General features: G+C 35.2%; 2 protein-coding genes across 2 annotated transcripts in view; one reads left to right on the forward strand and one right to left on the reverse strand.

Moving 5' to 3' along the window:
- Positions 1 to 6,037, reverse strand: part of LOC121385310 (fanconi-associated nuclease 1-like) — a 31,829-nt gene extending 25,792 nt beyond the window's left edge. Inside the window, exons 1-3 of the mRNA XM_041515943.1 lie at positions 5,894 to 6,037; positions 3,434 to 3,558; positions 1,245 to 1,349 (exon numbers count right to left, since the gene is read on the reverse strand). The gene's annotated coding sequence lies outside the window, so the exon portion shown is untranslated. The remainder of the gene's footprint in view (positions 1 to 1,244; positions 1,350 to 3,433; positions 3,559 to 5,893) is intronic.
- A 1,371-nt stretch (positions 6,038 to 7,408) lies between these two features.
- LOC121385318 (dolichol kinase-like) overlaps positions 7,409 to 12,132 on the forward strand; it is a 41,699-nt gene continuing 36,975 nt past the window's right edge. The window contains exons 1-3 of the mRNA XM_041515955.1: positions 7,409 to 7,541; positions 9,564 to 9,713; positions 10,388 to 10,472. Of these exons, the coding sequence (XP_041371889.1) occupies positions 9,578 to 9,713; positions 10,388 to 10,472 (221 nt within the window). The 5' untranslated portion in view covers positions 7,409 to 7,541; positions 9,564 to 9,577. The remainder of the gene's footprint in view (positions 7,542 to 9,563; positions 9,714 to 10,387; positions 10,473 to 12,132) is intronic.

Raw genomic sequence — 12,132 nt, forward strand, 5'->3', positions numbered from 1 at the left:
AGTTCCGTCAGTAAAGCTCCTCAACAATGGCAAAATGTATACACCTGGTGTACATTATATGCCAGTATGTAACATTATTACATTTGAAATATGTCTACATACAGCAAAATAACCTTTCAGTCATGTATATTTACTGCAAATGGCACTTGTCACATTCAAATGTCACTGCAAATGGCCATAGGCAGAATCAAAATTACCGCCAGTAGGCCGTTTCACTCACGGCAATTCTTTCACAAACTGCCGTGGGAGACAAATTCTTAAGTTAGAGCCCTGGTTTTCAAGAAATTGTCCGGAAGGAAAAGAGAGAAATAATAATAACAATAATATGAACAAGAACAATAGAGCTCTGTTGCTTACACAGCTTGTGGTATAAAAATAAACTAAAGAAAAAACCCAAAACAATATGGCTCCACCACTTAAAGGTGCTGTGTCAAAGTTGCAATAATAGTGATTCCCGCCTAAAATATTTATTAATTTTTGCTTTGAAAAATAAAGTTTATACTTTCAGCTATATGCCTATCAAGAATTACAACCAAATAATTCCATTTACTAGTAGAAAAATATATTTCAAGATAGAAATCTTGAGAGTGTCACATGCACGCATTAACCAGTGACATCACTGTTTTATGCGTACAGATTCCACACACTAAGTTTACTCAGAATGCACCGGCCTCAGTGGCATTGTGGTTAAGCCATCAGACATAAGGCTGGTAGGTACAGGGTTCGCAGCTCAGTACCAGCTCTTACTCAGAGCAAGTTTTAACAACTCAATGGGTAGGTGTAAGGCCACTACACCCTCTTCTCTCTCATTAACAACTAACCCACCGTCTTGGACAGACAGCCCAGATAGCTGAGGTGTGTGCCCAGGATATCGTGCTTGAACCTTAATTGGATATAAGCCTGAAAATAAGTTGAAATAAATAAATAAATACTCAGAATGCTTTGCAGTTAGCTGACAACAGAAATAAAGATGGTGGCCATAAATTATTCAGGAAACCTTTCGTCGTCCAGTGCAACACTTTTAAAAATTATTCTAGTATTAATTATGAAAAGATAATACATGGGATCGATTTTTTTCTAGTTATTTATGACAAATAAATGTGAAAATAACAAAATATTGTACTTTAACCTTTGACATAGCACCTTTAATGCAACAGTTTTTCTCTTAGTCCATTTTGCATATGACATTTACTACTATGTTGATAAATATGATGTTACATTCTTGTAAAGTATCAACATCTCACTTGAAGCCCATAGTCTTTAATGCTCTGTGCAGTGTTGCTTTCGCAATTTTCAGTCCACTCTCTTCCAGCACCTTTCTTAAAATCGTAAGTGTAACATACTCTCCACTGCAATAAAATGAAATAAATATATTGGCGGACAAGTAGATTTCTGGATGTTCTTCTACTTGTTTGGTAGATTAATGAAAAATTCTTATTTCTATTACTGCAGGTGATCATATTACTTCAACTGGTAGTAAAAACACATGAATCTATTGAAAAGATCAGTTGGTAACACGTTAAAAATTAAAAATTTAAATCAATGTAATGACAGCATAAAGTTAATATATCCTCGTTTAATCAAAAACCGTACGACTAAGAGGAAATGGCTGGTTTTCGATTTCATATGGTTTTCGATAATTAACGATATATTAATTACTCATAAAGTACATACACATATATACTGACATGATATGGCTACTTTAATTTCTATATTTTTGGCGAGCTTTTTGGGATGGAACTACATGCAATGTTAATTATATAATTTATTTCATTAAATTCCTAATAATGTACAATTGTATTCTATGTACAGGAACAGGATTTAGCTCAGTTGGTTGAGTGCTCGCTTGAGGTACATCCGTCGCAGGATTGAATCACTTCAGTAGATCCATTCACCCGATTGTGTTTTTTTCTCATTCCAACCAGTGCACCACAACTGGTCAAAGGCCGTGGTATGTGTTTTCCTATCTGTGGAAAAATGCACATAAAAGATCCTTTGCTGCATTAGGAAAATTGTAGCGGGTTTTCTCTGATGACTACATGTTAGAATTACCAAATGTTTAACATCCAACAGCTGATGATTAATCAATCAATGTGCTCTAAGTGGTGTTGTTAAACAAATAATAATAAAAAAAATTCTATGTACAATTCAAAGTTACTTATTTTAATTCCAGTGGATGATATAGATTTATATTTTAAAGACTGTTTTGAATAAAAAAATTATTGAGAAAATAAGAAATAAATGGAAGGGTTTGAAATAGTGGCCTGTGATAAGCAGTCCATTTTTAGGCCTAGCAGTCGAAACAGAAATTCACCTTGTAAAGCTACAAAAAAAGACTGCAGGTAATTTTTCAAGAGAGAGATGTATGCATGATTATCTCATCTGTTACATGTATCTCGTAAATCCGTTAGATTTGAATTCCATAATGCAGGGGCGGGACATAGCCCAGTGGTAAAGTGCCGACCAGATGCGCGGTCGGTCTAGGATCGATCCCCATCGGTGGACCCATTGAGCTATTTCTCGCTCCAGCCAGTGCTCCATGACTGGTACATCAAAGCCCGTGGAATGTACTATCCTGTCTGTGGGATGGTGCATATAAAAGATCACTTGCTGCTAATCGAAAAGAATAACCTATGAAGTGGCGACAGCGGTTTCCTCCCTCAATATCTGTGTGGTCCGTAATCATATGTCTGACGCCATATAACCGTAAAGAAAATGTGTTGTGTGTGTCGTTAAATAAAACATTTCCTTCCTTCCATAATGCACTAAAATATATCTCAGAGGTCCTAATTTTCCACACACTGTCCCAAAATCCCCTCACCCCATATTGTCTTATTTGTAGCAAGAAATTTTTTCTTAGCAGGACATTTTTTCTTTTGGACCGCTACTTTTGAAAAATACCACCAAGCCATATTTTACTTGTGATTGGAGCCCTGAATTGTTGTTATTTAAGAGCTAATTTGCTTTTAAGGGACATACCCTAGTTTTTAAATACTAACGCATATTTGTTTACTTTTAGAGCTGTTTCTAATAACTGAAATCATACTTTACTTAGATTTTATTGCTTAGATTATCCATTTCCATACATTCAAAGTCTTTTCTGGTGTTTTTAATATCACAAAATGGATTTCTCATATTTTAAAAATGCATGTGCATCTGAGAGGTAACAGTTATAGGGTCGAGTTTTAGTCCAATTTTAGAGGGTATTTCACCATTTCAAAGTCACAGACTCATGTTTCTTTGAATTGTAACTTTATCCAAATGTGTCACAGGTTTGTAGATTAACTAAACTTACCCTAGTGTTAATTTTCATGGGCTGAAACTAGAGTCTGTCCTTTTAATGTATAGCTTACATATTGTAGCAGTTGATCAATAAATGTGGGAAACAGTAAAATTGTCAAATATGTTTGCCAGTATCGATGAGTGAACTAACCTTCTATATAAATCACCCACTTTACAGCGTATTAATTCCAGATTAGAGGAGTTCAGAATACAGTTTTGCCTTTGATTATTCTTTGGTGTTGGTGTTTTCTTCTTTTTTGACAGTAAATTTTTAATCTGAAAAAATAAAATAAAACCTATACATTGTGTGAAAGTTATTACAGATTTGAACAAAGATATCATGGTAATATAGTTACTAGCATAAATTTACATAATCTATGCCCACCACCCCTCTCTCGGAGTCATTTTTCCTCTCATACAAACACACACACACACACACACACACACACACACACACACACACACACACACACACACACACACACACACACACACACACTATGACAGCTATCATATAGAAAGGCTGAAGGTACCAGTTAGGTGAATCAAGGAATTTTGAAAGAGGTAATAACATTTTAAAAGGGGACAGTTTAACCTTTTTTTTTAAATAGCAGTTGTAAAGTGAGACATGAACCAGACTACAAAAATTCCCATGCCCTGAAGACCATGCAGGGATACCAAATTTAACAATTAGCCTACCATTTTGTTTGTTGGTGTACGCCCAGTGACCTACCAGAGTTTCATTTATATTTAATTATAAACAAGCATTCTGAGAGTAGTTGCTAAATTAAAAGCAATACATGTCCCCTACTGGGCTCAACCAATTTTTGTATCTCCCAAGTTAAACTTCAAGTTTAACTATGTAAAAAATTGGTAAATCACCATGACAGTAAAACCTGATCAGTAACAGTACAATATTATTTTAACTCAGTACCTTAAAGGGATAGTTTTTAAACACTACAGCATATTTTTTACTATTTGAGCCGTTTTTTATAACTGAAATCATACTTTACTTAGATTTTATTGTTTAGTGTATCCATTTCCACACATTCGAAGTGTTTTTGGTCATCCTGGTGTTTTTAATATCACAGAATGCATTTCTCATATTTTTAAAAACGCACGTGCGTCTAAGAAGTAAGTTATGGAGTCAAGTGTTAGTCTATTGTTTTAGGGTATTTCACCATTTCAAAATCACACTCATGTTTCACTCAATTGTAACTCTATCCAAATGTGTTACAAATTTGTAGATAAACTAAACTTGTGTTAATTTTCACGTGTTGAAACTAGGGTCTGTCCCTTAAAGCATTGCAGAATTTTTTCATAGTTCCCAAGTTCAAGAGCCATAACCCTGTAAAATGGGTAAATCACTATGACAGTAAAACCTGATCTGTAACAGTACATGAAAAAGTTATACACAAAATTTTAGTTCAATATCTCAAGGCATTGTAAAAAAAAAAAAAATCTGGAAAACTGTGGGACAGACTGAGGGTCGGATGACCACAAGTCTTCCTATACAGGCTACATGAAGATGTAAATCTGATTAACCCAAACCCTAATGCTAGGCTCTGACTATCAACTGTCAAGACAGAGTTGGCCAACTCGCCGATGTCTTGACTTCTACGACTATTCAGTTGATAGTCATGTACAACTCCTACGACTGATTAGTTGTTGATCCGAATCATCCACTGAAAGTTGAGAGTTGGAAAAATTACGCTACCATCAAGTTGATAGTCTACCAACTGTCATGATGCAGTTAGTCAACTTTCTGCTCTCACGACTTATGACTGTCCTCCAGTGGTACAGCACTCGTCTGATACGCAGTCAAGTCTAAGATCGATCCCAGCCCATTGCACTATTTCTTGTTCTAGCCAGTTTGCCACGAAAGACTGTGGTATGTGTTATCCTGTCTGTGGGATGGTGCATATAAAAGATCCCTTGCTACTAATGGGAAAAATGTTGCAGGATTTCTCTCTAAGAAGATCTGTAATAAATTACCAAATGTTTGACATCCAATAGCTGATGATTAATAATGTGCTCTAGTGGTGTCGTTAAATAAAAACAAACTTTTCTACAACTGTCCAGTTGCTAGTCTGAGCAAACTCAGTTTGCATCCTATACGACTTCCAAGTCCTTGCCACATGGATTCTGATGGAAAGCCTTTTTCCATACTATAGGCCAAGCATTTACTACAAGTTTAGGGAAGGACTTTCTTTTGGCACCGTCACTAACCCTAACCCTAACTCTGTTTATAATAAGTATTTATAATGTTTTTTTATATGTGACAGTGCCAAAGGAAAGTCCTACCCATGTGTAGTTCTGAGCAGACTGTTTTTTAAATTATACACAAAAATAGTATTTTTTTATTTTTGAAAACACTTTTACTTTTCTTCAAACCAAACTGAAATTATTTTAAAAAAAACAAAAAAAACCCAAAAACAAACAAAAAACCCATTTTTGTTCGAGGATGATCGGAGGATGGGGTGGATTAGTTATACCACGGCCGTCGTATCCCATTCAAAATATGTAGTCTGTCCGTCCGTCCACCAGGACTACAAAAATCCATTTGGCAAGGCGTCCCCTGTGGGAAGGGTTTTAGATCTATGAATTGTACCCTGAAAGACGATAGACCAGTAGCTTTTGTCATGCGATGCAGAACTGACTTCCTTAAATACATAGCATGCTTGACACCCTTCTCTTGTGAGAAAAAAGTATGAAGACGCCTCAAAATATTGCCGTAGACATCCATATGACTCGGGTGGTATTAGTATTTGCTTTAAGGTTGCATTGTGCCAAAGAAGAAAGTTCTGTGTCAAAGTTCGAGTTGCAGCGTTCAAATATTTATGAAACTGTAAACACGGCTGCGGCTATATAAATCATTAAATGTTAAAATGATTATCTTCCATTGACAGTTAATAAATACACTTTTATTTGTTATACAGTTGAAATTTGTGCAGGGTACCCCAAAATGGTACTGCGATTTTGAGCAATTGATTCATTCATTTCAACTTATTTTCTGTGCTTATATCCAATTAATGTTCAAGCACGCTGTCCTGACCGACATTGGCTACGGGCCTGCTCATTACGTTACTAAAACTCGCCATAGCTGGGTGGGAGCCCAGGTTGCGAACCCAGTAACTACCAGTCCTATACCGATGGCTTAATCATGACACCACCGTCGTCGAGACCTGTATTTTTAGCAAATAATATGGGTTGCTAATAAAAACATTACATCTCTTAAATGGTTTGTGACTCCCAATTTTCTTGCAGGTAGATTAAAATTTAAATGTGATATGCTCTACACTGTTTTAATTGGTTTACTGCCTGAATGTTCATTCATTCATTCATTCATTCATTCATTCATTCATTCATTCATTCATTCATTCATTCATTCATTCATAGTTTTTCGTGCTTATTTAAGGTTCAAGCATGCTGTCCTGGGCACACATTTCAGCTATCTGAATTATCTGATTAGTGGTTAGTGAGAGAAGTCGGTATAGTGACCTTACTACTACATTGAGTAATTAAACTCGCTCCGAGTGGGAACCGGTACCGTGAGTCGAACCCAGTACGGTACGTGGTACCTATATATCAGCCCTGAATCCAATACCGTAACCATTACACCACAGAGCCTGAGTGTGTTGATGCGCTGCTTATATCGCCCCCTCCCCCACACAAACAAACAAACAAACAAAACAACAATACTCCCTAAACCACCCCCCAAAACCCCCCAAAAAACAACGAACCCACAAACCCCCCAAACAACAACAACAACAACAAATTAAATAAAATTTTAAAAATGAGAATTTTTAAAAATTTATTTATATGTATGTTTTATTAGTAAATGTTAATATTATCGGCAATAGGAATTAATTTAATACACTGGAACCTAAACCCACATTCACACAGACTAGAATTATGTTAACCCTTATTTTCGCATCCATCAATGAAATGTACTATACATATTGACATTTTTGCGCCTCTAGCCATTAAAAACTGGATTTGCCAAATATATTTAATATTTTAGTTTATTAGTGAGAAAAAAGGCGAATAAATATTTCTTTAATAAAATAATACGAATTGAACAACATAAACTTTACATATTGAAAGCTAGTTCACCAAGGTAAACATCTACGGTCCGTTTTTTAACACAGCAATAAACATCACAATAATAAATATCGTGTCGGAGACGTTTATCTTGATGAACTAATTGAAAGCGAAAGTGTCTGCCTGGAGATCTGTTTTGACAGACTTTTTGTATGGTAATATAATTATAAAATTGAGCTTATCTAGAAATATATTATAGACTGAACCAGGATTTTAACAACATTGAATGTTACGTTGTCAACAATAACAACGGTTATATTAAATAACACATTTTGTAATGTGTCTTTTTCCTACTGGTATTAGTGTTTGTAAACCGATTTCCATCAGTTTTTACCCTGTTTTCGATGTATTCTGATTTTTGGCCAAACGAGCAGTAAACAGGTAAAGTTTGTTTTGTTTAACGACACCACTGGAGCACATTGATTTATTAATTATTGGCTATTAGATGTCAAACATTTGGTAATATTTGACATATAGTCTTAGAGAGGAAACCCACTACATTTTCCATTAGCAGCAAAGGATCTTTGATATACACCATGATCCCACATAGCCCGAGTAGACGGGTAGACGGCTAGACGGACATTTGGACAGATATTCAGCCCTACAGTCAGAGACAAAGCAATGTACTTTTTGGGCAATCGCTGCCTACCACACAGTAGTAAAAAATTCCCTCTCTAATACCACAACAATCCTAAGTTTGATGTCAAATACCTTCACATCAATAATTTTCGAGTTACTTGATTTTAAAAAATCCATATATTAATCACTAATACACACACTACAGAAATAATTCCAACAGCATCCACATTCAGCTAAACTTCGGGACACTCCCTCGCAAGAATTACAAAGCTCGCTGACCTATAATGTGATGTAGGTCACGTGATCGCCCACTGGGTGATTCTGCCTTAAACAAAATTACAAGGGGCTGTCTCATACAAAACGACGTTACAACATGGATTAGTTTCGTTTGTGTTTCTGCAGTGGAATGTGCAGTAGTCTTATTATTATTAATTAATAAGCATGCTGTAGTGTCATTAAACTTTATCTTTCTATACAACTATTACCGCATACTGTATCAATGAAAAGTTTTACCACACAACAGACTACAGTCTTCTCGATGCTCCATTTAAGCAGGGCAGTGCGCTCCGCTATCACATTTTGCCGCCCTCCTTTCACATACTGCTGCCCTCCTTTATTTTTCTGTACCCGTCTTTATTTTACAGCACCCATCTTTGCTATGTCCAAATGCACACATATTTCCCCACACCTACATGTATCCATTTGTATGTTTAATACACACAATAAAAGTTATATTTTATTTGAACAAGGAAAACATTTTATTTTTTATCGATTCGGCAATCTCCGACTCAAAAAACACTTATTTGGTGCCAGATTTGTCACATGTTTGCCACGTGTTTAGAACGGTCATTCTGTCTCGTGTCCACCAACTATTGTCTGATATTTTGTCCTCAATTACAGATTTAATTCGTTGTAACTGATGATTTTTACTTTATGTCATTTGTTTATTTAGCAATTCTTTATAAAATATTAGAAACTTAATTTTTGGAAGAATATCATCGCTTATAAAAACAATGGAAGTGGTAGTGTTCATCCTTAAAATCATTTATCTTGGGTGCCAAATAATATATACACCACCTTTACAAAAACAAAACTACTTTTTATCAGCTGGCAATATCAAAGTGATTGATTCATTCGATGAAGATGGAAATAAAATGAACATAATTGTTTTATCTCTTTAAAAAAAATCTTTATTGTTTTTCATATATCTTGAAATCTTTATTAAAATAATATTAAAACTTATATCAGTTAAGCAAAATGAATGCCCGTGAATGTCAGACCAACAACATCTCCGGTTCAACTAACTGTATATAAAAGATGAGTCGGCTTTAATTTCGTACGAACTTTTTTTGTACCAAATACTGAGGGGAAAAATAAGGAGTATGTCTTTCCACAAAGTCAACCAACACACACAATGATATATGGTATCCAAGCTTAACTTGTTTTCCTTTTTTTTTGCTTTTTGGGTTGGTGTGTTAATTTAAAAAAAATTGAAGGGTGTGGCGCAGCCGCCCTCCGTCAAGTTTCACCCAGGAAGAACACTGGACTAAATGTAGTTTTATTTACAAAACACTTAAAGCCTTTCTTTTGTATTCCAGGTATATGTATATGTATGCAGACGTCATTTGCCAGTATGGTTTCCTTGCCATTGCTAGAAGGAGTCACAATATGGGTGTCTGTGATCTTTGTAATAGCCGGATGTTTTGAGCACTCTCTTCTGTCATCACAACATATAATTTGTATTGTGTGTAAGTATTTTGTAAATATTTGTAGTAGTGTTGGTATAAAGTGCTCCTACTGGCAGTAGCTAGTGGGAATTTCCCTATTAACTCAGTTGGTAGAGTGCTGGGCTCTCATACTGAGGGTCTGTGGTTCAAATCCCTGCAGGGGAAGTTGATATTACTGTGACCTTTGGAGTGACGTAATGACTGAGTGTGTTCTTAATATAAGAATACAATTATAACCCAGTTGGGACCTATAACAGTTCAACTGCCCATAACCCACAATTCTTGGACATAGCTTCATGTGAAGGGGGAATATGTAGTAATGTTGGTATAAAGTGCTCCTACTGGCAGTAGCTAGTGTGAATTCTCTTATTAGTTCAGTTGGTAGAATACTGGACTCTCATACTGAGGGTCTGTAGTTCGAATCCCCTCAGTAGGAGAGTCCAGTACTCTACCAACTGAGCTAATAGGGAAATTCCCTCTAGCTACTGCCAGTAGGAGCACTTTATACCAACACTATTACATGTATATTAGACATGGATTCAGGGGTAGTTGAAGAGGGTTTGGACACCCCTGCTTACGACAAATTAAAACCTTTTTTTATTACTTATTTTAAAGTTGTGCTATAGACACACACCTCACCCTATAAAAAATTATGGATCTGCACCTGTATTTGTTAATTATTTTGATTATTTCAGGTTGGTTTCTTACCCAAATAGTCATCATGATCTGGAGAACTGTGAGCAGGTTGCCAGGCAGTAATAGTACACAGTCCAGCATATACACACACACACACACACACACACACACACACACACTGTCAAAACAGATTAATAGGAAACGTTCAAATAATGTCACTTTGCATATCCCTACAATAATAATAAACTCATCTATCACTGTTTTGTGACTTTAACATAAAAAAACCTTTATAATTTCTATTGGAAATGTTTTGTATGACACTAGTGTCGATATCTAGTGTTGGTAGTGACAGTATTCTGGGTTGGACTGACAGTATACTTGACTCACTGACACTGATTGACTGACTAACACTAGTGACAGTATCTTGTGTTGACTGACTGACACGATAGTAGTGTCGGAAATAGAATAAAACTGATTTTCGTCGATTATTTCTTTCATATTAAACTGACAGGTAAATATTTTGTAAATATCTATTTAATGATACTCTACCTAATTTAGCATTTACTTGTTTGGGTTCTCGCTGATGTACACGGTGGTGTTTACTCTTGAAATTAAAAGAAAGTTGTCGGTAAACAGGTGAATTGTGTACTTTATTGGAATAGACTATAACACATTTTGATCTGCATGTGTCAGTTTCATTTACCCTGCATGTGTCAGTTTCATTTACCCATAAACAAACTTTTTATTTAAAACTGCAAGTTAACTGAGTATTTTGAATTGCTGAAGAAATTATTAATTATGATCAGCATATTTAGTGAATATAAATTCAATATAAGTACATTAGAAATTTACACAATCTTGCAACCACTTAAAGGTGCTATATCATAATTATATATCAGTGTCTGTTTGTGATAAATATTCTCCAATAAGCATGTATTTTTTACAAGAAGATAAAATTATTTTGTTTATCATTTATGGGCATATAGTTGAAGGTGTAGTCTTTAAATTTTAAAGGAAAATTTATTTATTTATTTATTTATTTTTTGTTTGCAATAGCTGTCATTATGCAACTTGGAGATAGCACCTTTAATACATAGCACCTTTAACACCGATATAATAGATCACCCACTCAGAATGGTTCTTGACAGTTTTGCTCAAAAGTTAATTAGAAATGTCTACAAATATTTTGTTTTGGAGAGGGATAGGGGTAAACTGTCATGAGAGACAATCCCTGAAATATTGCAACAGCAATGAAATTGACACAATGACATGTCGATAAAAATTTGTTATAATCTGTTCCAATAAAGTGCACAAATCACCTGTTTTACTGACATTTTTCTTTTAATTCTAAGAGTAAACACCACCTTGTATATCAATTAGAGCCCAGACAAGTAAATGCTAAATTAGGTAGAGTATCATTAAATAGATATTTGCAAAATATTTACCTGTCAGTTTAATATGAAAGAAATAATCAGCGAAAATCAGTTTTATTCTATTTCCGACACAACTTTAGTGACAGTATCTTGTGTTGGACTAACAGTATACTTGACTGACTGACACTAGTGACAGTATCTTGTGTTGAACTGACTGACAATAGTGACAGTATCTTGTGTTAAACTGACAGTATACTTGACTGACTGACTGACACTAGTGACAGTATCTTGTGTTGGACTAACAGTATACTTGACTGACTGACACTCGTGACAGTATCTTGTGTTGAACTGACTGACACTAGTGACTATCTTGTGTTGGACTAACTGACACTAGTGACAGTATCTTGTGTTGCACTGACAGTATACTTGAC

Source organism: Gigantopelta aegis, chromosome 2 (assembly GCF_016097555.1).
Source record: "Gigantopelta aegis isolate Gae_Host chromosome 2, Gae_host_genome, whole genome shotgun sequence".
Taxonomy (NCBI): Eukaryota; Metazoa; Mollusca; class Gastropoda; order Neomphalida; family Peltospiridae; genus Gigantopelta; species Gigantopelta aegis.